Consider the following 26,106-nt stretch of genomic DNA (forward strand, 5'->3'; position numbering starts at 1 on the left):
AAATCAGTTTACTCTCGAGATCCCAACCGGAGGCATCGACTTTGTCGCCACATTCTTGGTGTGTCTCTTCACTCAGCAAAGCAACTGCAGAGAAGTCGTTCTGTGCCGCAGTGTTCTCTTGTGAGATTTACAGTTCCGATTAGCTTTGGCTTGTGGATAGACACTCTTGTCGACTTGTGTGCTGGTGTGCAAAGGGGACGTTTTAAGACAGTGATTGACGGGAGATCCTTGCAAATTGTGCTGACCTCGAGGAGTCGTTCAAATACTCGTCTGCGTGTGGATCAAACATTTCACGGTAAGAATGATATTTTCTCGCCTCGAGCATCACATCTCTCGTCAATTTTCACTGGCTTTCCCATCCCCATCGGATGCTCTCAATATGGGATACAGCAGGGGAAATGTGGAGAGGGACAGAAGAGCCAAAGAAGAAATTATTGAAGCGCAGAGAAACATGATAAAAGCCAGTGTTGATGCGATAGAATGGTTTTGAGAAAGACTGTCTCACAGTGAAAACTTTTGCCTTTGTCCCACACTCTTTTTCTCGTGCACTTGTGATCATGTTTTTCTCCCCTCAAAATCACTCAAATGGCAAGTGCCACAGATAATGCAAATTTCTAAGACATTCATTCTACACTTTATGCAGTCAGAATACATAATGAAGTGTGTCCGGAGATCGCGTTTTTGCAACTTCAAATTTACTGGATTTTTTCTTCTCTGTCCGTTGAGCAGTTGTAAAAACTGCAAAGATAATTCACTTTCATTGTGAATTCAAAGAGCATCAAATCCCCCAACTGAGAAGGGTGAAGCGAGCGAGAGAGAGAGAGATGATTTCTTTGGGGCACGGAAAAAGTGGCAAAAGGCGCCAAAGGGACGTAAAATCTCACTCTATAATCTCACTGCTTCCTTCCTCCTTTTTTTTCCACCCACTGAGTAGAAAGTTGGTTGCCATTTCTTCGGGGTGTGTTTGTCTCGTCATTTGCCTAGTCCAAGAGATGGAGAGGATCTGGTGAAAACCCTCCCGGAGGACTCTTGCTCTTTGGGGTGGCGGAATATAGACATTCTCATGCATATTTCAGGGCGCTTGCAAAAGTGATTTTAATCATTTCATTCGCTGCTCTGCCGGCGAAACAGGGAAATGGACAAATTCTGCCTTATTCATAATCTCAAATGGTATTTCTGGTCAAGCCTGAGGGGGTGGTGGGTGGACAGGGGAGGCCTTATCTACTGCTGCTCGCTTTTTTCGGTGTTTTCACCCGGGCTTTTTTTTCTACATAATTTCACAATAATTTTTTCTATGTGATAAGCCACTTTTTGCCGCTTTTTTCAGTCTGTGGGACATCAATTTACGACCAGAGTGTGAGAGGACAGTAGCGTAGCAGGGCTAAGGGGGGAAAAAAGGTGGATTGCCGCGGGTTAAAAAGCGAAAGGGTTCATAAAATGTATCAATTTTTATCTTAATGCTAAAAGATAGCGAACCAAACGCTATGTTTTTACGAGAATTTCGTCTGAAAATACATTTTTTAACTTATTATCTGTATGACTTGTTTAAATTGATTAAAAACCGTCTAGAATATCGGCATAAACATATTGCTTTTGGACACTTTAATGCATTTTAATTAAATCGCAGCCGTTAAACCATATCCAGATCGATCTAGATTAACTCTGTGGGGATATTTCATTGGCTATGTATTCGCGAATACGAATATATGTATGCAGGAGTGGTGAAAATTGTGTTGGCTTCGGGTGCACAGGTGAAAAGAATTATTTTCTTTCAATTTCACCTGCTGTGTCGCCAAATTCTATTTCCTCTTCTTCTCCACCTCCACCTCAAAGTCACTCTCAATTTTTCCTGTGGCGCCCTTTTTTCGCCATTCCTCTGAAAAATGTCTTGCAGTTATGTACACACCTCTGTGCTGACAATATGAAATTGCCTCACGAGGAGTCTTCTTCTCTTTTTTTATTGTTACACCGCACGTCTTTTCTTTCTTTGCTTGGCGCACAAATTAAATTGTCAACAAGATGTTGAGGAAAATTCAGTCTGGATGGGAAAAATAGCGACGATGAGATGAGAGAGGTTGGAAGAGAAAGTGAAAGAAAGTGCGAGTCTAATTATAATTTTCTCATGTAACCATTGGGTATAAATTCACATTTGGCATGACGAAGTGGTGAGAGAAGTGAAATATTGCAAATTTAATTTGTTTCCACAGAGACAGAGAGACAGAGAGTGAATCGAAATCCCCCTTTTCCGGGGAGGCATTTCAATGGATCGTGTTCGTTATAGGGTTTCCATTTCCATTTTAGATGGGATGCAAAAGGGCAAGGCATTCATCTCTTGATCTTCTTATTATGGTGAAATGAGAGGAATTTGCTACCTCTGTCATATATACCCTTTCCCCCAAATTGCCTTTTACTCTCACTCACTCTCTATGTACACCGAAAGGGGGAGACAGACGCAAAATACTGGGTTGATGTTGATGATGGGAATTGGACAAATATTATTGGAACAAATTTATTTGCTCGACATCGATAGACAACTATTTCTCCTCCGCCGGTGTGTGGCTTCTTGTCCGCCGTGTTCAATCATTTTGGGGAGGGAAGTTGATCAACAAGATGAAAGCTCCTGTACTATCGTCACTTCAATCAATATTGACGAGATCATGCACTCAGCCGAGCGACCAGCAGAAGGGTTGGGGTTGGCACAGCACTTACAAAATTTCCATATTTGTTTGATTAAGTGCACATTGAGACAACTTGGGAATATGCGACAGAAGGTGGGAAAGCTCCGAGTGTGATTGTGACTGAATTGGGCAATGCCTGTGTAATTTATACACTGTTTGACACGTTCAGTTTCACACCAAAATGGTAGAATTTGCAGAATATCATCTATTGATAGGCAATGACATCGGTGATGCTTTCAATACATAATTAATAGTAAGTGGGCAATGTTTATTGAATTATCTCTGAACTCTGAACGGCATCCTACATATTTCCTCAATCTCCTTATTCGCATCATTGAATGATTTCAATTTAATACACTTCCTTGCTTACCAAGGGGGAGATAATATGCCTTAAATCTATACATCTTTTAGAACGTGAAATTAGTAGTCTGTTTTCACATTCATTCCCAAATTTGTCAAGTTTCCATTCAATATTTCTGCAAAAATCGACTTTGACTCACTTTTTTGGGTATTTTTTCAACTATAACCTCAAAATATCACTAAGAGATCTTCAAAAACTCAATTTAAAGACTTTCTAAATCACAAAATCATGTGTTATAATTTGCAAATGAACTAAGAATTGCTGATTCAGAGGCAAAATTGTTCAAAAAGTTTTCTAAATGACAATTTTTGAGGTTATGTTAAATCTTATCACAATTTGCAGTGTTTCTTGGCATCAAAAGATCAAAAAAGCACTTTTAATTGCTTCAAAATGCTTATTTTTGCCAATTACTGGCAAGCTTGACGACTTTAGTATAAGAATTTATGTGCTAAAATGCTAATTATTCACTAAATCTGTTCTTGATTCGCTACATAACCTAGAAAAAAGATTATTACGATTGTTTCTGCATGTAAATTGAAGGGAATCAATTTGGATGATTTGTCAGTAAAAGCAGGATTCAGGAAGGGAATATTGTATGTTTCCCAACACTTCTTTAGTACTTCTGCTGAGCTGTACACCACTTCTGACTGCATTATCTCCCCCTTGCTGATTACAATACATGCTGAGTTTCTTTTCGCCATCTCAGAGGAGATGTCTGCGTGTCCTCCAAGTTTGTTGGCTCCTCGTCGTCATCAGAAATGCAATTTATATCGTAGATGAAGGGAGTGTGGGAGTCGCAAAAAATATTTTAAATATTTTATTAAGGGGAAAACAAGGAAAAAATTTCAACGGAGAGCAAAAGAACAAGGCAGGGTGGAAAATTCTTCAGGGGATTTTTCATCATTTCCACCCACCCACTTTCCCCCTCCTCCTCACATTGCCATTCTCAGGCATTTTCCAACGTGAAACATAAAATTGTGATGGCTTCATAAGCAAGAGGAAGACCCTCGGCATGGCAAAAGGGAGAATCATGTTGTGAAAATTTGTGACAAAAAGTCTCATGAGAAATCATCATTAATCATATGCTTGGCGGTGGGAAAAAGGAACATTTTCACATGCTTTTCGCCTCAATGAAGCAAGGATAAAGAGAGGCTCGTCTGTGATTTTTTTTAACACACAGAGATTGAAAGGGAAATTTATCTGTAGAACTTTCGACCACACTGAAGTGTGAAATTCCCGTCGATTCAGGAACACATGTGGAGGAAAAGTGGCAAGAATCTCAATCTGGGAAGTCAGGTGAGAAAATTACCCTCTTGCCGAGAGTTCTGCCCACACACTAATGGACGCATACATCAAGTGAAATCCACCCTGAGACTGCACTTTGATGCCACACTAAAAGCTCAGCGCAATTTTAATGAACCACATATGTTTGATCCCTTCTCTATCTGGATTGCTCTCATGAGCAAAGCTCCACCTGAAGTTTTTCACCGTGCAGAAAGGGATAAACATTAAAGAGACACACTGGTAGATTGCCAAAACCATGCCAGGATGTGAGAGAGAGAGTTTTCTCTGCTCCGTGTGAATATACAAATTTCACCCGCGTGAAGTGTGTGTGTGTTGTGAAAATCTCGGGCAAAATGTACTCCCACCCAATAAATTCACTTTTCCACGGAGAAAATGTCACCGCACAGTAATCACATTTAATGTGTTTATGCTCTGGTGGAAATTCTTGGCAAGTTCGTGTGTACTTTAGTCCTCAAGCAAATTTTCATCCACTTAATCTATTTGCTGATAGTGGCTGTGATAAAAAGAGATATATTAAATTACACCATACATTGCATCCACAGGAAAAGCTTCGTCTCTCTTCGTGGGATGTTTCTCACGGAAATTCCATTTATATTTCCCTGTCATCTTTGTGTGCGTCTTGTGAAAATGATGCAAATTTACATGACAAATGAGTAACAATTATATAATCACACTTGCAAGGAATCACTTTGACAATGCATGTGGCATAAATTGCTCCTCGGCACGTCGAAGAATTCTCTGCGAAAGACAAGACTGACACTCTGGTTAATTAAAAAAGACACCATTTTTTACACTTTAGCACACACCATCATTTTTATGGCATTTTCACCATCCCTTGGCGGGGCTTTTTGCCACTCTGTGTCGCCATAATAAAGCTAAAAGCTCATCATTCATATTGTATGATGAGCGACTGGTGCAAATAATATGCCGTGGAAGTAGAAATTATATATTGCGCAAAGGGCGAGACATTTTACAGAGAAATGTACACCACACTATCAGCACCAAAGGGAAAGTCACTCGCAATTTCAGATCATTAACTTTGAGATTATTTAATCATTTCTTGATTTCTCGTGATTGTTATTTAAATTTTGATTCATATTATTTACTTTGGCAATATTATTCGCTTATTAACTTTTGTAAAAAAGAGAAAAAGTGTCAAATTTGCCTTAAGCTGGATTTGAACTCCTCAAAGATCAATTTTTCTTTTGGGAAATAGAATGAGAACTTCTACATGCCTTTGAAACTTTATCAGCTTGAAAAGCTTCACTCTTGCACTCAAGTTTCCTTCTCTCCTTGTCAGGATCACGCCAGGAAGCCATAAAATGTGAAAATGCGTGAGAAGAGACAGAAAATTATGCGAAATCAGCCTTATTATTAGCGTCCCCCACGCCAACTTTGCTGCCCTCTCGCGGCGAAATATAGAGAAAATCATAAGATATTAAAATTTTAATGAAATACCTTGAAAATATTTAAATACAATTTGATTTATTTAAATATTTTCTCCAAAAACCTTCTGATTTTGGTTCTTTTTATTCAAATATTGATTTTCATCACACAAAGTAATCAAAAATCGCCTTGTGATTTACCCCTTGATCAGCACTTGAAGCAACTTTGTTGTAGTCTTTGTGAAACTTGCGGTGGAAATTGTGTTTCTATCAGGAAATGTGAGTTTGTCCACAACAACTCAAAATCCCTCTACTTCTGCTCCGAAAATACACCACTCTTGGATAGTGGAAAATGCCACGTATATAAACTTCTCCCCCGGCTAGAAAGGTATGTTCTTTGCGAGAGTGCAAAAATAAATGAGAAAAGCTTCCAGAGGAGAAACATAAAAATGGCGAGAGTCATTTTAATTAAGAACGATTCAGAGAGAGAGATGGCAGAAAGTATCCACCATTCCTCTTGTTTTCCAATGTCTCGTGCCCTTTTTGTCTGCCCTCGTTTCGAGTCAATTTTCTTCAAATTGAACAAGCAAAATGCTCTTTTTCGCCTTCACTCTAACAAATTGTCCACTTTTCAGACTGTGAAATGGACAAAAAAGTATATGTATGTGTGTTGGGAAGAATGAAAATGCCAAGCGAAGAAAAATCAGAAATCCTCTCAATTGGATCACATTGTGTGTCGGGATTGGGGAGAGAATCACGACAATTATAGTTTCGATGGGGCTTTTTGATGGCAACAAATGCCTCAATCGATGAGCTTTACAATCCTGCAGAGATTTCGTCCCAGTATTGAAGAATGTCATCGCTGAAATCTCTGGTATTTTTTTATTTTTTGAGAAATGGGACAGAATTTATGAGAGAATGAAGTTTTATTGGTATTTCCACAAGCAGTGTGGGGAAATTGAATTTTTCACTCGCATGAAAATATTCATTTTCTCCGGGATTTTCACCATCTTATTTATTTGGCAAGTCTCGGGTCAAGATCCACAAATGTTCGTTGCCGAAGCGACCAAGAGCGAGAGAGTGAGAGGAGAAAAGTGATGGAAAAAGGCCACCCCAAATGACGATGGATGGGAGTGAAAGGGTGTTTTTAGCAGGGAAATTTGCTACCATTTTTCAACTATTCTCAATGGATTTCCTCCACTCTCGCCCTCCTTCCCGAAAAAGGAGGAACAACATCTTCTGGCGAAGATATGAATTCTCCACCTTTTTTCACACATGAAATTTCACGAAAGAAGGAAGCTAAAGAAAAAAAAAACTTCACTATAGTTTGGGACGAACTCCATCAGTGTTTGTGGGATGTTTTTGGGGAAAATCACTTACTCTCCATACATCTAAATGGGGTCTCCGATGTAGAAAAGGAATTGTATTTCAGGGAGAATGGAGAGGAATTCCGGATTCCACGAGATATTTCACCATTTTCTTCCTTCTCCTATCCTTTTGGTGGTTGCGGCATAAATAGCGCAGACGAGAGAGAGAGACTTCAGGAAAGTGTAATAAATAATATTTGGTGCTTCCCATTCTGCCCACACCCTTTTCTCACCCTTGTGGCAAATGGGCAGACATTGGCCCTTTAGGAGCCTCTACTGACACCCCATCACTGCCTTTCTTATTCCACCGAAAATGTTCTTATTAAAAGAAGAAAAAAAATTCACGCTGCTGTGAATTTTCCACCATTTTCCACACCCCTTTGGCGATATTCCAAGAAAATCCCCCCTTTTTCTGCAATGAATTTCAGTTTCTCCATTTCCAGACTATGCATTTAATATTTCTTTCTTATGCAAGAAAAAAGACGCGCATTCATAGTAAAAATTTCACTGACGAGTGAAATTAACATTTTTTGCTACTTTCACAGTCACATTGCAAGTTTCTTTCCCTCACGCTGGCTCTTAAGTCTTCTCCATTTGCACATTTATTATCAATTTCCTCAGAAATAATTAAATTATCATGAGAGAGTCTTCATGAGATATTAAATGAGATGAAGTATTTCTGTATAAGATCAATGATTGTTGGTCTCAAGACAAATTCCTCAACAATATCAGTCAATAATTTGTGTTGATTTGAGAATTCTCATGGGTGAGAGAATTCACAAAATACCTCGCATTGCATCAAATGCTGAGATTTGCGAGACATCAAAGGGAATTTTCACAATTGTTTTCATAGAAAATTGGAGATTCCATATCAAAAGTTCAAAGGGAAATTGGAGAATTTATTTTTATCACCCAGAATTCCAAGTGCATAATAATCTTCACGTGTCTTTGAATTGACACTCTGAAATTTTTATCATTTAGATCACTTTCATGGAACACAGATGGAACATTCATCACTCAAAGTGCACATATAATACACCGTGTTTTCCACAACCACTATACATATGTCGATGCGCGCTTTCACCCTCCTGGAAAATATTCTAAAATGGAGAAGTTTAAAAACTAAGTGAGAGATGTTTTTGGTGAAATGAATTGGCACAATGCCAAAACTTTTCAAATGGGGGCGCAGAGAAAGGGTGCATGTTTTCCCGTTTTTGGGTTTGGGGTGCGGGGGGTGGATATTTGGGAGTGAATGTGTTAAAATAGTGGTTGAAACAGTTGGGAAGAACCGCACAAGTGCATTTTCAAATGGGTGAAATTCGAACGAACAGCAGGGAAAGCCAACAACGACTCACAGTCAGAGGGAATTTTTGATGGGCGGCAATGAGTGCGGATTTTAGTTAAAATCCTGTGGGCTTGTCTGAGTTTGCCACAATTTTCCGACTCTTCTGCATGCTGGAAATTTCCTCTCTGTACCCCCACCAAAAAAACATATATATTTTTCATACATCATCAAAGTCCAACGCAATAAATATACAGTGGCGGGATTTTAAATGGCGCCCCTCATGAATTTGAAACATATCGGTGTGTCACGAATTTTCACGTGAAGCTAGAGGTCTGATATTTTCCATAAATCTTCCCTTATTAGTAAGTAATGACCATGCCCAGTTTGAAAACATTCGGCCTAATCCTTAATCTCTTTATGATGTAAAAATCAAGCTAAAGCAGAGAACAAGCTGAGAACTTTCCAGAGAGCAATACGCGACTCTAGAGGATCGTTTGGAGATTTTTCGACTGTGCAAAAAAGGATATTTAATCAGGGAGACAGCCAGAAGGACCTCTTATCCCAGCAAGAGAGTTTTAAGTGCAATTGACCGTGTAAAAAGGATTGATTTCGCGGAAAAAGAGTCGCGAAGAGCTTTTTCGACCAATTGTTCAGTATTTTTAAGTTAATTGCGTCATGTCTGGTTCTAAAATCCATTAAGAATTGTTCCCTAAGGTCCCTGTGATCCTTCAGGATGTCTTCAGGATAATTGTCCTGTAGATTTTCATTTTTTATCTTGACTTTCTATGTTTCGATACCAAAATTGCGTAAGAAAGGACATTTAACTAGGAGGATGTCTTATTCCAGCAAGACAGTATATTTTTCAGCAGAAATTATCACGGAGTAGATAAACATTTTCACGAGTGTATCTCTTGGTGGGAGAATAATTTCGGTCGTGTTCTCTTGTGTGCCATATCATCTTTGCACTCCTCATGGCTGCCATGGCAGGATCTTTTCGGTGTATGGGCGAACATGAGGTGAAACATGAAAAAGGAGATACTCAATTGATGTCATACACGTTTATTAGAGAAGATTTTCTCTGGCATGAAAAGCTCCGTGCGCATTTTCCCCAGTGAATTTCTATGTGGGCCACACATTTTGCTTCTCTTCCACTCCCTCGTGCCATCATTTCTCAATTCAACCCCTCAATATTTGCCACGACAGGGATGGTGGAATCCTGTTTAAAATGCCACGGGTGCGGAGGTGGGCGGAGAATTCTCTCCCTGTGTGTGTGCGGCGAAAGTTTCAGGGCAAAAGCTTCATTACATAAATCATACTTTAAATGAGCAGAGAGAGAGAGAGCTCCTCGGAGAAGAAAAGGGGTAAATTCCACACTTTAATGACTTTATAAGCTCACACTTTGTCCCCTGTATTTGTGCTGTTCATTGAACTTTTTCGCTTTTGCTAAATCACATTTCACTGGGGATTCTTAAACCCTTCCTTTTTTCGGTTTGCGGAGAGAGAGAAGGGAGTCTTGTTTGTCCAAACACTGTGTGCGTCCTGCAAAGTGGAAAGTTTGTTTGATAGTTTTGCGCACACATTCTGTGTTTGGTAAAAAGACAAGAAAGTTTGGGAAATGCAGTAGAGAAATAAATTTCATGATTATGCTAATGAAGTTATACAGTCAAATTCTCATTGTAATTTCCTCAGGACTTTGCAGAAAGTTTTTGGCATTCTGTGAGAGTACAAGTCGCGTAGAGAGAGAGAGAATAGTTTTAGATAGAGGATCAAATATAAAGACAGAGAGTATCACATACATTGAATTTAAACTAATATGAAGTAATATGAAATGTGGCGTTGAAAGTTTTTCAATTATCTGCGAATAAACACCCAGCCAGCACACATTCTCCAGATGAAGGAGGCAATTAATAAACTTAGCGTAATGTGGCACTAAATTGAGCAATGGCACATTTAACTTTTGGCAACAGAAGTTACTCGCCGGAAGGATGAAGTGCCAAAGGAAATTTCAATGAATTCAACACTGAAAGTTGTACGAAAATATTGGCTTGGCGAGAAAGTGTATCAAGTTTGACGAGAGGAAGATGTGAAATGAAAGACAAAGAAATTGAGAACGTGAAGAGAATAGTTAGAGATAAGAGTTTTCTTCTCTCTATCTTTTTTGCTGAGGGAATTTCTAGGAAAAACAGGCAGAGAGAGAGAGCAAAGTTCAAAAAGGGAAAGGGAATTGTAGCGCTATTGACCTTTCCTTGGGAAAATGCGGCTTCTAAAGCACCTGAAAACCTACTTTAATATATTTGGGGTTTTCAAAATCAATTTCTCATTCAACTCTTGCTTAAATATCCTTTAGAATTCACCCTCCATTGCGGAGAAATCAAAGAAACAGGATGTTTCAGAGGGAAAAGCGAACGGTTCTGCGTGTGTTTTTTCTGGGTGAATTTTCCAAAATAACCATATTAATGTCAAATTGATGGTATTATTGATTTCGACTCATTTTATTACACGGACTTAGAGGCTTCCCAGCCCTGAAGTGGATAAAAATTGTTTCCAATCTGCCTGAGAGATTGAATTTTTCCTCTCCTCCGTGTTAAGGGCTTACATCATGTTAAGGGTGAAAGGGATCCTACTCAAAAGTGACGGAAGAAGATTGAGAGGAGACGAGACTTTTTGGCAATTTTCCACGCACGAGATGGCGAAATTGGGCTGCGAGAGCAAGGGGGGGAGAATCAATTGGGCTGAGCCCCAACGACACTTTAATCACTCAGGGATCTCCTTGGGATAAATGGTCCAACACACACCGTAGGTCTATTTTGGAATTTGAGTAAATTACCATCGCCAAAACACCCTCAAATATTGACACCCACTCGCATGTTTGTGCGAAAATGGGCGCCCCCTTTTTTCCGTGCACACACACAGGAAATCCTCGGAATGCTTGGTGACAAATTGTTGCGTTACGTGCGTAATTGGTCACAAAGGTCGTGTGATTCTGAGGGTGCGAACCTGAGGCATTTTATGGCGAGACGCACACACAAGACCTCTATTCGCTTTATTTGAATTCGCCCCCCCCCCCCGACTTTTCCCCCAGGTTTATATGGCTGCCCTCCGTGACGCTCCATTGAGAGCACGAGAGCCAATGAATATCCTCGGGATAAGAGTGTCACGTTGTGATTTTGTCGTTCTGGTCGGAAGTTCGTTTTCTGCGAATGGAACAACCATCACTGTGGAGAGTGGCTGTGAGGGGTTTACAAGACCCTGAAAACGCAATCCTTCCTGACACCGCATTCTTTAATTAGAGAACTCAGGAGGAAGCAAAGATGGAGAGCAACAAAGCCTGGGGTGTAAGTGAATAATTCTGTCCTTTGAGATTGATTTATAGACGTTCTGGGGATCAAAGAGAAAGGAAATTGCAAGGGGGAGGGAATGTAAATAGGATGTTAGAGAGACAGAGATGTTGTGTGCAGTGTCAGTGAGTGCTTTTAATTCAATTTTTCCCTCCGCATGATGGACCCGATAATCTTCTCAAATTCAATTTATTTGTCTCCCTCCGCAGGGGGAGGTGAGCACGCGAGGGGGTGAGTTTGCAATTTCCGCGAGACATACGAGGGAAAATATCGAAACTGAGGCGGTGGTGGAAGATGAAGAGACGTTAATTAGAAACCACAACAGGATATCAATTCTTGTTGATTTTTTCCCTCCATTCCTCGCGTTCATGCTTCATTTATGATCCCAACATTTCTTCCTTCTCTCATACAATTTTTTTTTCGTTCTATTTAATTAACACAATTGAGTTTCCACTCATCGTTGAATTTGCTGGGCTTTGTGCGCTGATCCTCATTTGGCGGAAAGTTTTGCGATATGGCAGGAAAAGTTTTATCTCTCCGACAAACAAGTCATATCAGAAATGACGACAATATAACTTTCTCTTCTTCATATTGTATGGGTATGATTCTGGCGGCGGGTTTTCTCTGGAGCGAGTGCAGAAATCCACCATTTAAAACGTTCAGTGGCCAAAATTTGCCTGGGATTCTCGGTTGCCTCCACAAATTGCTGCGTGTTTGCTCCGAGGTTTTCTGTGTGCCTGTTTAATTCATCTGGGGCAAACCGAAAATTCATCTCATCGTCCATCTTCCCACCCTCACACGCCGGGCTTACATCTCGTATTGCAGCCACTTGAGCACAAAACACTCATCAAATGCTAATTCACACACGCAGCAAAACCCAAACCACGGCGCGCGCTGAATAATGAGATGACAAACGAGGGGCACAAAATGTGGGTGGGAATGTATTCAAATGAGCCCCGATATGATCCCTCGTCTCATGAACCCCTTTTTGTCCCGATTGGGAATCGATGAGCTCTCATCTGCTAACTTTCCCTGGGAAATTTTCCCACTGAAAAGGCCCTAAAAACACTGGAGCTTTCAGTCATGTGGCTTTTGTGCTTAAATTCACGGGGCGTTTTCTGGGAAAAAAACAGATTCAAATCAACAGTTTTATTCAATATCAAAGTAGTGAATCGCTATAGATTTAGTTCTTTACCCAGAAATCGACGAGCATTCATAATTGGATAGTTTTTCTGACTCCTGACGTTGTTTCATATCAAATTACACTTCACTCAATCCCAGGAACTCAGCGAACACAAAATGCTAAAATCTCAACGTTAGGATTTAAATGATAATGTTTTTGCTTTTTTTCGCTAAGATTTTAGCCATTCGACTCCATTTCTTAACAGCTTAGCACTTTTCATCTAAATTACCTGCTTTCTTTTAGCTTGTTTGGCTCACTGGGCTGCAACCGCGCAAAATAGATTTACTGCGACTGTGTCGCAAACCACCGAATTTTCATGAACGAGTTGGCAAAGGTAATGGGATATTTTACAAGTTGGTGGATTGCAAATGAATGTATTCAGTGCGATAGAAATTAATATAGCGAATGGCAATACGGGAGTGTATGGTCAACAGTCGGGTCACTAATTAATTTAATTAAATATTTAAATTACCAATCGGTGTATATGTAGAATATTCCATTAAATTGCACCCCAATGGCCCCATTCCGGCGCGTGTGTTGTATTGTATTGCGAAATTCGCTGAGGTGCGCGCTGTGTTTAATTTAGTAGTAAAATTCATTATGTGCCAAATTATTTTCCTGACAAAAACTCGCTTCTCCCACCGCAGAGTCACTGACCCCATGGCTGTTTTTCATCATGTTTGGGGAGGTGGTGTTTACTGAATTCCCCGCGTGCCTTCACTCGGTCAGATTGCAAATATTTTTCTTCAATTGCAATCCTTTTATCCTCCCGGAATGACGCAATTAAATAGTTGGTGGAAAGCACCAAACAGTCACCCCACATTTTCCCACTAATTAATGCTCCCCGCCATCAGAGGCACTGCAGTGCATTCTTGGATACTTTGGCCCTTTATGTTTGGGGCTCATTTTAATCAAGTCGAAACAATTAGATATTCATGGATATATGAAAATTTGATGGGGAAATTCAAAATCTAGTCCATGCAGCGCAACTAATGTCCTTTCCCGCCTCCTGTACAGCTCTGCATGGGCGTGCAAAAGTTACTCCTTTTCGGGCTTAACAGCAACCCAGTGTGGGGGTGAAATCAGGCGGGTTTCAGATGTGCACATAAAGCATCCTCGTCTGAACAAGATATGGAGTTAACGCGAGAGTTTTGGCAATTTATGCAGATTTATGTTGGTTTTAGCGTCAAACTTTAACGACACTATCCGCTGGGTGAAAAACAGGCGCCCAACAGTGGGGTGGGGGGAAATGTGTCAGTGGTGGAAAAGTGGCGAATGAATGGATGATGAGGTTTTGGCAAAATGGGCAAGAAATTACAATTCAATTGGCATTTTAGAGGCTCTGCATGTGGGAGCACAATTTTCATTTCATTTCAACGCCAAATGCACAGAATCTGCTGGCAAAGTGTGTGCAAAAGGAGAGGATAAATTTGAGGCAATATTTTTGGGTTAAATTTAATTTTGGCCACCACCTATTGAGCCCACGTTCAGAGGGGTTTTACATCAAATCTACCAAAGCTATTGATTAGATTGATGAGGGGTATTTCGGGACCCTCTTTCTCGCCCTTCAATGGGGGCGAGTTGCATGAAAAACAAACTTCCGCATAAGTTTCATTGATGGATGAGCTTTTAATGTATGCTTCAACCCCGAAACTCGTTTTTCTACCCTCCTTCTTCTTCTCAATGGACATCACATTGCAGTCCATTCGTTGCCTCTTTTTCTGGCCATAAGAAAGTCCTTTGCCAAGGCATTGGAAGGACTTTGATGAGAGTGGTTGATGTGAAATACATTTGAAAAACACTTCCCGTCAGGAAGAGTGTTTCGATGAATGTTGCTTAAAGGTATTAGAAATAGGAGGACTTTTATGGAGAGCAAAAAAAACATCAAATGGATTTCCATTCTTTGGCTTCTCTGTTGTAGTTTCTTGGTTATACTTAGAATTGATTTCGGGCAAGCTGAAAGTGGAAGGAAAAGTGAACAGGAAATATGTTTCTGTCCTCACAAAAAGGCCATTTCTACCAAGTGGTCGTTCAATATATCGAGCAATTGCGAATAACAATGAAAATATCCAGTCGTTGGAGTGAAATCGGAATCTGAGCGCTCAGGAAAAAGCCCGAGAAAATTAATATAAATGGCTGAATAACAAATAAATTGAATGTCAAAACCATACAATTGGGGAATATGTGGCGGGATGAAGTGAAGCAAATTGGCGGAAGGAATGGGAGAGAGATGTTAATCCTGAGTTCCAGAGATGAAATTGATCAATAAAGTCGGAGCATTTCTCACACACCAAGTGATAAAAATGTTGCCTCTTTTTTCCCCCCATCAATTTATGAGTGCAGAAAAAAGATATTCAACAAAACTCGATCACTGCAGAAATAAATTGAAAACTCCCAGTGCGAAGGAATGTTGCGAAAGCAATGAAAATTACATGCCCACACACACATACTACATACATTGGCCTGTCTCTGATTTATAGATATTGCAGTGATGTGCCTAAAAGTTGGGCAATTTCATCGATACAAAATTAATTTATTGCCCCGAGGCGAAGTTTGTGATAAATTTTCCTCTCCTTTCCAGATGAATTTCTTCCTGATTTGCTGCCTGGCCGTGGCCTCGCTCTCGATATTCCCCACCAAGACACAGTGTGCCCCCGAGAAGCACGATCTGGAGGCGTCAGTGGGTGAGATTTGGCAGGAGGACGACCATGAGGTGCTCATAAGGAATCAGCGAGGCACGAAGAACATCAGCGGAGCCGCTGGTGTGTCCGGTAAGAGAGAGAAGCTGAGCAAAGTTAGTAGAAAGCAGGACAAACAGAAAGATGCGCTGTCCAGTGAGAAACAGATGCAGAGTAAGTTTTACCGCTGAGATAAAGAGGAGTGTTGTGATTAGCTAACTAACAGCGGACTAACACCAGTAATTCAGTGGATTTTCGGTGATTATAAAAATGTACACACACACAAAGCATAATCTGAGGATTTGCAGAACAACTTTACAGCTCGACTAATCCCCAAAAATGCATATTAATCCTCTTTCACATCCTTCTGTCGCTTTCACACCATTTGTACACTTTTTTCCGTAAAATTTTATTTTCCAAACCTCGTTGCAACTTTACTTTCATACCATTTTTGGTATGAAAGGTGTTGCCAGATTACGATTCATATAATTTACGATAGTGAAGAATTTAACTTCTTTAAGACTTAAAAAGTTTCATAAAACCGGAAAATTGACGTGAAAACCAAGGAAATAGACAATAATTATGTTATTATTGGATTTTTCTCGCTATTTGTGAACATTTCAATGCGCAAGATTGAGATTATGTCTTTCTGGACATTCTTCAATCGTTTCCAAGGAAACTAATTGGATTCCTAAAGCATTTGCAAGTACATAAAAAGCAATATTTTAATTCTATTTATTATTAAAGTGCAAATGTGCTAAAATGTCATAACAACAAGTTCATTTAAATAAACTCTCGACTGCACACTAGCGCCGCTGGGCGGCCACCAATATAAGCTATTTAAACGTAATGTTGCAACACCCAATTAGTAGCTTTTACAGAGGGAAATACGAAATCCGTAAAGTTGCAACGACCCATCAATCAGAATTCGAGAGAGAAAATATAATTAAATTTAATTTGAGGCACGAGTTGAGCAGCTGAACGCTGTGATTAGCAGTCAAAGTCAGTCTTTTCGATAAACGTTTGGGATTGTCGAATATAAACTCGAGGCGATATTTTATTCTTCTCCCAATACTGGAGCTTTCAGGGAAGTTTTCTCAAGAGGAAATTCCCACCCACACTTGGAGTGCGCGCGTGTATATTTTGAAAACGTTGAGCGGGCAAAACTTTGGTAAAACTTTAATCTTCAGTGTCCTTTCGAGCGCCGCGCGGAGTAAAGTTGAGTGAGTTATATAAGAAAGTGGGTTGGGAGCCGTTTATGAGGCCACTTTGGGAGTCTTATCGCGGCCACCGAAGTGTTGTACATTCGCTCAAGTCCATTTATTTCTCCGCTTCAGCCTTTCAATTGACGATTTAATCGCCCTCGGGAAGATCGCATCCTCCACTCTCTGTGTGTGTCTGTCTTGTGTGTCACAAGGATCCTTTCGTCGCCTTGGATCCTTTTGTCGAGGGTTACGCAATTGAGCAACTTTCAAAGTTGAAAGAGAGAGCGAGTTGGGGGGGGGGAGAAGAAGGAAATGAAAATTTCAGACACTTTTCTTTCGTGTCCCGATAAAGTGATGAGTCTCCACAAAAGTGACTTTTTCATTCATCCGCCAACAAACACTGTCATGCACTTAACAATAAAATAACAACAACAGGATGAACAGCCAAGAATAACAACACAATGGGAGTATTTTCACTTTGTCTGGACGAGAGCGCGCTGAAGACACATGATGGGCTGTTGGAGGAGCGGGATAAAAAAGCCCGTAGAGAGTTAAGGGAAAAGTTGGTCTTGCAACTTGCCACGGAGCTTTCTGATGTGTGTGTATGTGTGTGTGTGTGCGTTTGTGAAGGACAGAAACAATGCACAAGTCTCAATCCGCCCACAATTTCAAATGAGTTTTGCCCTGGCGAACAGGAGTTACTTTTGCCCATCATCAAGACCATCTTTCCGGGAAAGAAAATTGCACAAACTTTCATCGGCAGAGGATGGAGAGAATTTTTCTGGTGAAATCATTAGAGACAATCTCGAAAAAAAATTTGGTATTTTCCTGTACAGTGAAAATTGGAAAACTTTCCCCAAATGACACACTCGACACACTCCTTATTGAGAACAGTCACAGAGTTGTTTAGAGCTCTTGAAGTGTTGAAAAATCGGATGTTCATCTGTCCAATTTTGCATGTCAAAGTTCAACAACTACATTTTAGAGTTTGTATAATCCTGTTTTAGATATTCATGGGATAGTGAATGGTGAATATTTTAATTGAGATTGAATTAATGTGTTGTGTTGTGGGTGAAAATTCCTCCTGGCGCCGGGGTGCTTTTGTCTATTTTCGTCACCAGCAAAATTCCATTTCCATGGGAAAAAAGGTCGCAAAATTAAATGGGGAAATTTGTGGTGGCAGGCAGACCGATATTGGGACGTGCGTCGCTCGCTTTTCACCGGTGGAAATTCTTAAAATATTAATTAGGACACCCGGGAAATGAACGTCATCGGCATTCCATCGACCTTTTCTCCCACCGTGTGAAGGTTGGCTTGTGGATGGGGACGAAGAGATCCTTTTTTCCTGGCCATAAGGTGCAATTTGGTGACGTCTTTTTCGCCACGCTTCGCTCGTAAATTTTGGCATTTTGGAGAATGAGAGGAGACAAGATGTTGCCTAGGTTTTGTCTTTTGTATGCAAAAAGTCATGTGACGGCGGAATAAATTTTCATGTGAAGAATTAAATTATCATTTCAGACATCAATCAGGGGAGTTTAATGAGATTTTCATCTCATGAAATTACACGGAACAGTGGATTTTTTCTCTCTCTCTCCGTCGTCACAATTGCTTCTGAGCTCGAAGGGATGGCGGAATGAGTGTCCTGAATGGATGCCGGAGTTCCTCAACTCAGTGGGGACAATAAATCTGGGATCAGAGGAGAATTTGTTGTGTGAAATATTGTTGATCACTTGGTGTGTGTTTGATAAAACACGCTGGGGAGTTTGCGGGGGAGTAAATTACAAAATTAAATTCAATTCAACCCTCCTCATTTTGCATACAAAGCACACACTCACGGGGTGCGGGCGGGGACAAGGGGGGTGGCAGAAACTCAAGTGATTAACAAAGTGTAACAAACTCTGTCATCTCTGCCATAAAGCAGATGGCCTTAGTTTTGTGAATTGTGGAGTTTCTGAGAGATGAAAAGCCGGGAGCAAAACTTGGCGACTCTGTGCAAGTCGCAAGGATGCACACTGATCCTAATTGCATGATGTAGTAAACTAATAAACTAATAAGTCTGTGATTGAGTAACTGACGGAGACTCCCTCTAATGGCATTTTCCCCGATATTGCAGGATCCTGCCGGTACGTGAAGAGCGCCTGGACTGAGTGCGATGCCAAGACAAATCAACGATCACGAACACTGACACTGAAGAAGGGCGAGGAGGGATGCGTCCAGACCCGAACAATCCAGAAGAAGTGCAAGAAGGGTGAGGCTAATCAATAATTTTTGGGTTCTATTTTGGGGGGCTGGCATATGGAATTACTGGCCCGGGAAAAGCTGCTCTCTCTTGCCATTGAGCATGTTTTTCATAACATGAAATTTCCCTGGCGTGCGTTTTGGTCACTCTGGCAGTATTCTCATGGGGGCCCAGCTTTTGGGGAGGAGTGGAGAGCATTGCCACCAAATCACGAATACCATCCACTCGATTGCCACCCATTCGGCTGGCAAAAACTGAGAGTGAATGATAAAAATTTCATTTACCAGAGAGTTTTTTTGCCCCAGGAAATTCAGACGCATGATAAGAAAATTAACCGGATATTAAAGTTGAGGTGAGTGTGTGCACAATGTTGGGGAAAAATGCCATTTTCTCCTCCACAAACTTTTCTGGATGGTGGAAAAAATCCAGTGAACAAATTCACTGCATGAATTCTCTCCATTGAATTTCTTTCCTCTTCAAACTTTCATGGCTTTTCACTCCATATACACACATCTCATCTTCTTCGCGCTTTTATCCCTTTTCTTTAGGATTTATTTAACGTCAAGATGCTACAAAGGAATCCGTCAAAAATCAAACAAAGAATTTCTGAGTGGAAAATTCTTCACTGTAAACTCCAACAATCATGACTGTATTCTTGCTCTTGACATTTATTATTAGAAGAGAGAGAGAGAGAGAGAGAGAGAGAGAGAGAGAACGAACCAGGAAAAGAAGTGTACGGAAAAATATATTCAAAGTGTGTTTAATCTCCACTGACAACGCGAGTAAAAAGTAACAGACATTTATCTGTTTGTCAGCCGTGTGCGGAAAGGGATGAGAGAATTTCCACCACCCTCACCCCACATCCTTTTGCGATCCTCTGCGCGCCGACAATCAGGGAATGAAAATTCATGCACAGAAGTCAAATTGCAAAAGTTGAGGCAACTTTTTCAATTTCATTTTCCATCCATTCACAAATTCACGGGTGCAAAAAGGACGCGCGCCGTCCGTTTGGAAAAAGGTGTTTGTTTTTGCCACCCACACAGAGAAATGTGTGGGTGGTGGTTTGGGAAAAACGTGGAAATCAAAATTGCGGCACGATGATGGGGAGCAATGAAAGTTTAAGTGGAACATCTCTCGTGAGATTTTGCTGTGATCTGCAATTTCGCGTTGCGAAATCTCTGAGGCTCAATGAAGTGACGAAAATTGTCTTACAAGACTCTCGAGGAGCCCATTAAGGACGAGAGCATTGGGAAGTGCTTAAAGGCAAGGGGAGGAAATTTGCCGGTGCGCTTGTACAATTTGTGAGTTATTCACTTTGCTGGATTTTCTGCTAGAGAGAAAAATAGGAAAATTGCATGTAAATTGATCATGGCAACAAGTGTGCACAAAATGCACTTCCTTCAGCACTGAATTTGAGAGTCAAGCGTCTTCGCATTGTTTATGCCAAAGGGGAGATAATATGCTCTTAATATTTCGACAAAAATTCGCAAAATATATTAAATATCTTAAGGTTCCATGCGAAATTTCTGTAAAAATCCACTGAAAAATCCCTTATTTCAGCGTCTTTTCCGATCATAACCTCAAAAATTTCTAAAATCATCTTTTATGAGTTGCCACTAAACGCAAAATTGATTATTTAAAGTCAAAATCGTGCAGAAAATGGTCTAAATAGACATTTTCCAAGTCCACAAAACTCTTTTCGAGATTATTTGCAGTGTTTTTGATACAAAAATGCCTAATTTTGTTAATTACCAGCAATCTTGGCGACTTTAGCATAAGAATTGATGACCTAAAGTATGAAATATTTAGTAAATCCGTTCTCGAGTCGTTACATAACCTAGAAAAGGATTGTTTCTTTGTGAAATTCAAAGGAAATCCGGGCGATTCAAAGAATCTGAATGATTAGTCAGTAGAAGAAACACACAGGAAAGAAAAGTTGTGTGTTTTTGAACTTCTGCTGACCTGTACACCACTTCTGACCATATTATCTCCCCCTTGGTTTCTGCTTTGCACACACAAAGACAGCGCCTTGTGAAGAGCTCGCTAAATTCATTTCACCTCCGTTCTTGGGATTTCCATCGCACCGGCAAATCCAGATGTCTGTCGGTGGAGTGGGAAATGAGGGCTAATTGGGATCGATGAAAGGTGTTTGGTGGAGAGTCCTTAATTAATTTCCTCCCTTCCTGTGTTGTCGTCAGCTTGTCGCTACGAGAAGGGCGCCTGGTCAGAGTGCATAGCCGGCAAAATGTCGCGCACGGACAAATTGAAGGCCACCAGCGATGCTGCCTGCGAGTCCACTCGAGTGGTGAACAAGAACTGCAATCCGGGGAAGAACAGCAAGGGTGGCGAGAAGAATGGAGCCAACAAGGAGCAGCGCCAGAAGAACATCAAGGAGAAAGGTAATGAGCACATGATCTAGAGTTGCTTGTATTTCACAACATTTCTCATCAACAGACAATCAATTGTGTCGTCCAATAAAACTTTGATTAGACTCTGACCAAAAATTCATGTCGCCTGACGCGAGGCGTTGTGAGAGAAAAAAAAAGTGGTTCAAGAAGTCAGCGCAATTGACGCAATATTGTAGTCAAAACGTTGTTCACATTCCTAATCAATTTGAGACTCATCGCGACAGTATTTTGTCAACAGTTCCATTAACGGGGGTCTAATTTTACTCACGGCAACCACAAAAACTCGCCTCTGGAGTCTGTTTTTTTTCTGCACACAGGGCAAAAAAAAGAGGCAAGAAATGTAAATATCAGTCTCTTAAACACACGATGAGAGAGTGAAGAAGTCGCCCCGAAAGGGAGGAAGACAGAAGAAACTCTCAAAAACTGGTATTCCAGTTGGTGGGCTTTGGGAAGAGAAAAAAAGGCATCGCACGCGTGTTATTTTTGGCTCCAAAACGATAAGGCGATCTTCTCGTTGTGCCTAAAATAAGAAGGAGTGTGAGAAAAGAGATGAAATGGAATGCGCGCGTGATTTCTTTTCCATCAAAAACCCGCGATGCTCCTTCGGCTTCACGTACAAAAGCATGTTCCATTGAACTCTGCCATGGCGATTGGAGTTTATCTCCCACTTTTCCTCGCTGTGGGGCATTTTCAGCGGGTGGCATGAACTGCTGATGCCTCAACTTGGAGTGATTATGGACTTGCAACTGATACGAATTCGCGACAGTCTCACTCCGTTTTGCAATGACTCATTAATTTCTTCTCCGCTGTTTATGAGATAAAACTTCTCAGTCTTCTCAGTATTGTGAATGTGAACCTCAATTTAACCCTTCAACGAGTTGATAGTCATAGAAATAGACACCAATAGAAGCCCAGATGTGGATTTAATAATGTGTCAGTATTTTTACTCCACAGTAATATTAATCAATTGAGTTTTCTTTGGTGCATTTTTGAAGAAGAATTTGAATTTGACCCCATTAAGCAATTGTTTGTGTGTGATTGAAATATCATAACTCAGCAATTTAATTGCTGACAACATCATTGTGCTTATTTCATATTCCAACAATAGTCGCATTTTATGGGGTTTTACAATTAGTTGAAATTGAATCAAATCAAATTCAACTGTCCCAGCGAGCCCAAAAGCTAAAAGAAAGCAGCTAATTTAGCTAAAAAGTTATAAGCTGCTAATAAATTGAAACGGCCAGCGATCGCAGTAGACAATGGAGGAAACTCAATAGAAAATACAGCAATTTAAAACATAATATGAAGCCAATTTGTTCTTCAATTTCCTTCATAATTTTAGCAAATTTTTCTACTGTTTTTCGCTAAATATTGCAAAATTTATTGTTTTTTTCTGATCAAAACTTAGCAAGTGTCATATAAAAATGTCTTTGTGGCCTCAAAAATCTTTAAAGCCTTCAAATTTCAAAGCGCTATTTGTACAAATAATTTGAGTGTTGTTATCACGAACTATATTATTGAAATGACATGAGTTTACTTCATGCGACATCTATGCATTTAAGTGCACATCAATACTTTGACTGGTAGCCGCTACGTTCGCTAGTGCATCAACCAAATGGCTAAAATCTTAGCTAAATAAAGCAAATATATTTACTTTTTAAATCTTAACGTTGAAATCTTACCGTTTTGTGCTCGCTGGGCTTTGACATCCAGAATTCAGTTAATATAGTTGCGTCTTATCTGTTGAAGAAAACGCAAAAACCAGTCACTTTGCGAATTATAACTAGAGAGCATTCCTGGAAAATGTTCTTTTCGCTCATTTCCACGCACGTTCGTGGCCGAATTGCGAATATTATTAATGGACTATTGAGCCGGAAGCTGAATGTTGTAATTAATGACTTTCCAACCTTTCATCCTCAAACGTGGCGGAGATGAAAAGCCAGGCGTTCGCCGAGTGGGAGTTCGATTTAATGAAAATCACATTGCGATCATCTGGAAAAAGTCGGAATGAGTCGCGAAGGTGGAAATAATTTTGGCGCAATATTGTGCAGTTCAATCGCTGTTCAATTTCCTGTGTTTGACGAAAAATTGATCTCTTCGCTAATGTTTTTTTCCCTCTCTTTTTCTGTGTGTGTATTTTTTTCAGGCGGACGCAAGAGTCGCGCTTAAGATTCTTCACAAGTCACACAACGTCTCAAGATGATTAAAGTTTTTTGGAAATTGCGTTGAGTTTCACGAGAGAGAGAGAGAAAGGAAAACCTGCCAATCTGGAGAAAACCACCAAGGAAAAAAGCAACAGTTGAGAAAGGGAAATTCTACAGGAAATTTGAGCCCAACAGAGATTTGATGATGATTTAAAAAAGGCGAAATGGTGTTTTATAGCTGATTTTTTCATTCTTTGCATAAACCGGTGAAAAAAAAAGATATTGTAAAATTTTATCAGTGTAATTTTTTGTACAAAAAAAAGAAATAAGAGGTGACAAAAGAGCCGACGAAAGTGGGTTTTTGGAAAGAGTAAAATTGAAAAGAGAGACACCTTGTTTAGGCCACCTTATGTCTTCGTTTTTGGATTTGAGAAGAGAGAAAAAGAAATATAAAGAGAAATATTTGTAGTCCGATTAGAAAATAATCACCTTTTTTCGACTTCTCGAGAAGCACTTTTTGCAAGACAGAGAATAGAAATAGACATAAAGTAATAGTGTAATAGTTAAACTATAAAGAAAAAATCTTAATTCTTCAGGATATACATAAAAAAAAGGCATAAAATAGAAGTGAAGGACATTTTTCATAGTGAGACGTAAGAGAGTTGTTTTAATCATTCTTTTTATAAATTCATCACTGCAAATTGGTGAGCAGTTGTCGGTCGCGACGGACGGCGAAAGGAGTGGACAGATTACTTCTTAGATAATAAAGGATGAGAATAAACTTTATAGATATTTAGTCGTATTGGTGTTTAGATTTATAACTGAAGCCCGAGAGAAAAAAAATCAAGAGGATTACAAAAAGCTAAGAAAGGATCGATGAGTGGTGAAAAAAAATACAATTTTTTGCGTAATTTATAAAAGTAAAAATTATTCTCCAAGAAAAAATAGTAGGATTAATAAATAGTACCACACAATAAATCAAATGTTTCGAAGTAATAATTTTTTTATCTAAGCATCTAAAAAAATATTCATACTTAAATATAAATTCCATACCTTTTCTCTTCCGCAAAAGTACGAGACAGAAAATAATAATAATAAATAGATTACAAAAGTTGAAAGAAAGGGATAAGTGAAAAAAAGAGAAGAACAACGATTTTATAGGAATTCTAGCTAAATGAAAATTTACCGAGAGAAACAAACACAACAACACGACACGCGCATAAAGGAAAAAAAAGGAAAACTCCTGACAAAATAATGAAATTATTCTTGTAAATTGTACAGAAATTTGACTTTCATCGCGAAAAAAATACTCATTTCTCCAATCCTCACATGCTAAAATTTAATTTGTATACGAAAAAATGTTGTTTTTATCCTTTTTCAAAGTTCAGAAAAATTGTGAAATTTGGAAGAAAAAGGCGAATAATGGTGAACAGAGCAAAAAATCTTTTGTGATATGTTGTCATCAATGTAAAATTAATGTTTATTCTGTCGGATACAATAAAAATTAAAATATACTTAAAACAAGGATTTTAAGACTTTTTTCCCGCCGGCAGTGGCGCCATCTGGTAGAGGAGAATGTTGGAATCTTTATTTTCTGCATTTTGTAGGAAATTTAATGGACATTCTATCGACTCTTCGTTGGATTTTCTCGATTTTCTTCGCAGGGTTTGTTCGACATAACCTCGAATTTTGTTTATTTTGATTTCGCCGTCCGGGAGTGTTTTGAAATGTCCAAAGAGCCTCAAATTGGGGAGTTGAACAGCTCTGAACTGGGCACGAAGGAGTTCTGGGACAAGAGTTATGAGCTGGAGATTCAGAATTACAAATCGCACGGCGACGTGGGCGAGATTTGGTTCGACGAGAGGAGCCAGACGCGCGTGGTCAACTGGATCTTGAAATCAGAGGAGATCTCAGAGGAGGACAAGGTTCTGGACATTGGTGAGTGTCTTCAAGAGTCCTCAGAGTGGATTCTCATGCTTTTTATGCCGTGACAGGCTGTGGAAATGGCATGATTCTGGTGGAGTTGGCTGAGGAGGGATTCAAGAATCTCGTCGGAGTGGATTATTCTCAGCAAGCCATCGAATTGGCGAGATCCATCGCACAGGACAAGGAAATAGTCAGCATCAGGTATCAAACAATCGACATCCTATCGTCGGAAGCGGTGAAGGAGCTGGGAAACTTCCGGATAGCTCACGACAAGGGAACATTCGATGCAATCTGCCTCTGTCCTGAAGATCCAGCTGCCAAGAGAGCCATGTACCTCGAGAATGTCTACAATATCGTGGAGGAGAATGGATTCTTCATAATCACATCCTGCAATTGGACTGAAGACGAATTGAAGGCATTCTTTGGTGAGAAATTCCAGCTGAAGCACATTTTGCCAACACCAACTTTCCAATTCGGCGGACAAGTGGGAAATGTCGTGACCACAATCATTTTCCAAAAGACGAAATAAATATTTTTCTTGAGACAGTAGAAATTTGAAAAGCTATTTCTGCGAAATGCCACGAGAGGTGCTGGTGAGCAGGTG

The 26,106-nt window shown here is 39.9% G+C and overlaps 2 protein-coding genes across 3 annotated transcripts; both read left to right on the forward strand.

Moving 5' to 3' along the window:
- On the forward strand, window positions 1-23,944 carry LOC132260127 (uncharacterized). Of its 2 annotated transcripts, none has more exons than XM_059758066.1 (5): window positions 1-295; window positions 15,484-15,754; window positions 18,899-19,033; window positions 21,223-21,423; window positions 23,579-23,944. In XM_059758066.1, the coding sequence occupies exons 2-5, from the start codon at window positions 15,484-15,486 to the stop codon at window positions 23,599-23,601; spliced, it is 630 nt and encodes a 209-aa protein (XP_059614049.1). In that variant the 5' UTR covers window positions 1-295; the 3' UTR covers window positions 23,602-23,944. The 2 variants fall into 2 exon arrangements, with proteins under 2 accessions (XP_059614049.1, XP_059614050.1); XM_059758067.1 differs by having other exon boundaries at window positions 15,484-15,673.
- Window positions 23,945-25,231: 1,287 nt separating this feature from the next.
- LOC132259879 (EEF1A lysine methyltransferase 2) lies at window positions 25,232-26,047 on the forward strand. The gene is made up of 2 exons (XM_059757688.1): window positions 25,232-25,514; window positions 25,571-26,047. The coding sequence occupies exons 1-2, from the start codon at window positions 25,304-25,306 to the stop codon at window positions 26,029-26,031; spliced, it is 672 nt and encodes a 223-aa protein (XP_059613671.1). The 5' UTR covers window positions 25,232-25,303; the 3' UTR covers window positions 26,032-26,047.
- Window positions 26,048-26,106: the final 59 nt, after the last annotated feature.

The sequence above is a fragment of the Phlebotomus argentipes genome, unplaced genomic scaffold (genome assembly GCF_947086385.1).
Source record: "Phlebotomus argentipes unplaced genomic scaffold, Phlebotomus argentipes genome assembly scaffold_18, whole genome shotgun sequence".
In the NCBI taxonomy this organism is placed as follows: domain Eukaryota; kingdom Metazoa; phylum Arthropoda; class Insecta; order Diptera; family Psychodidae; genus Phlebotomus; species Phlebotomus argentipes.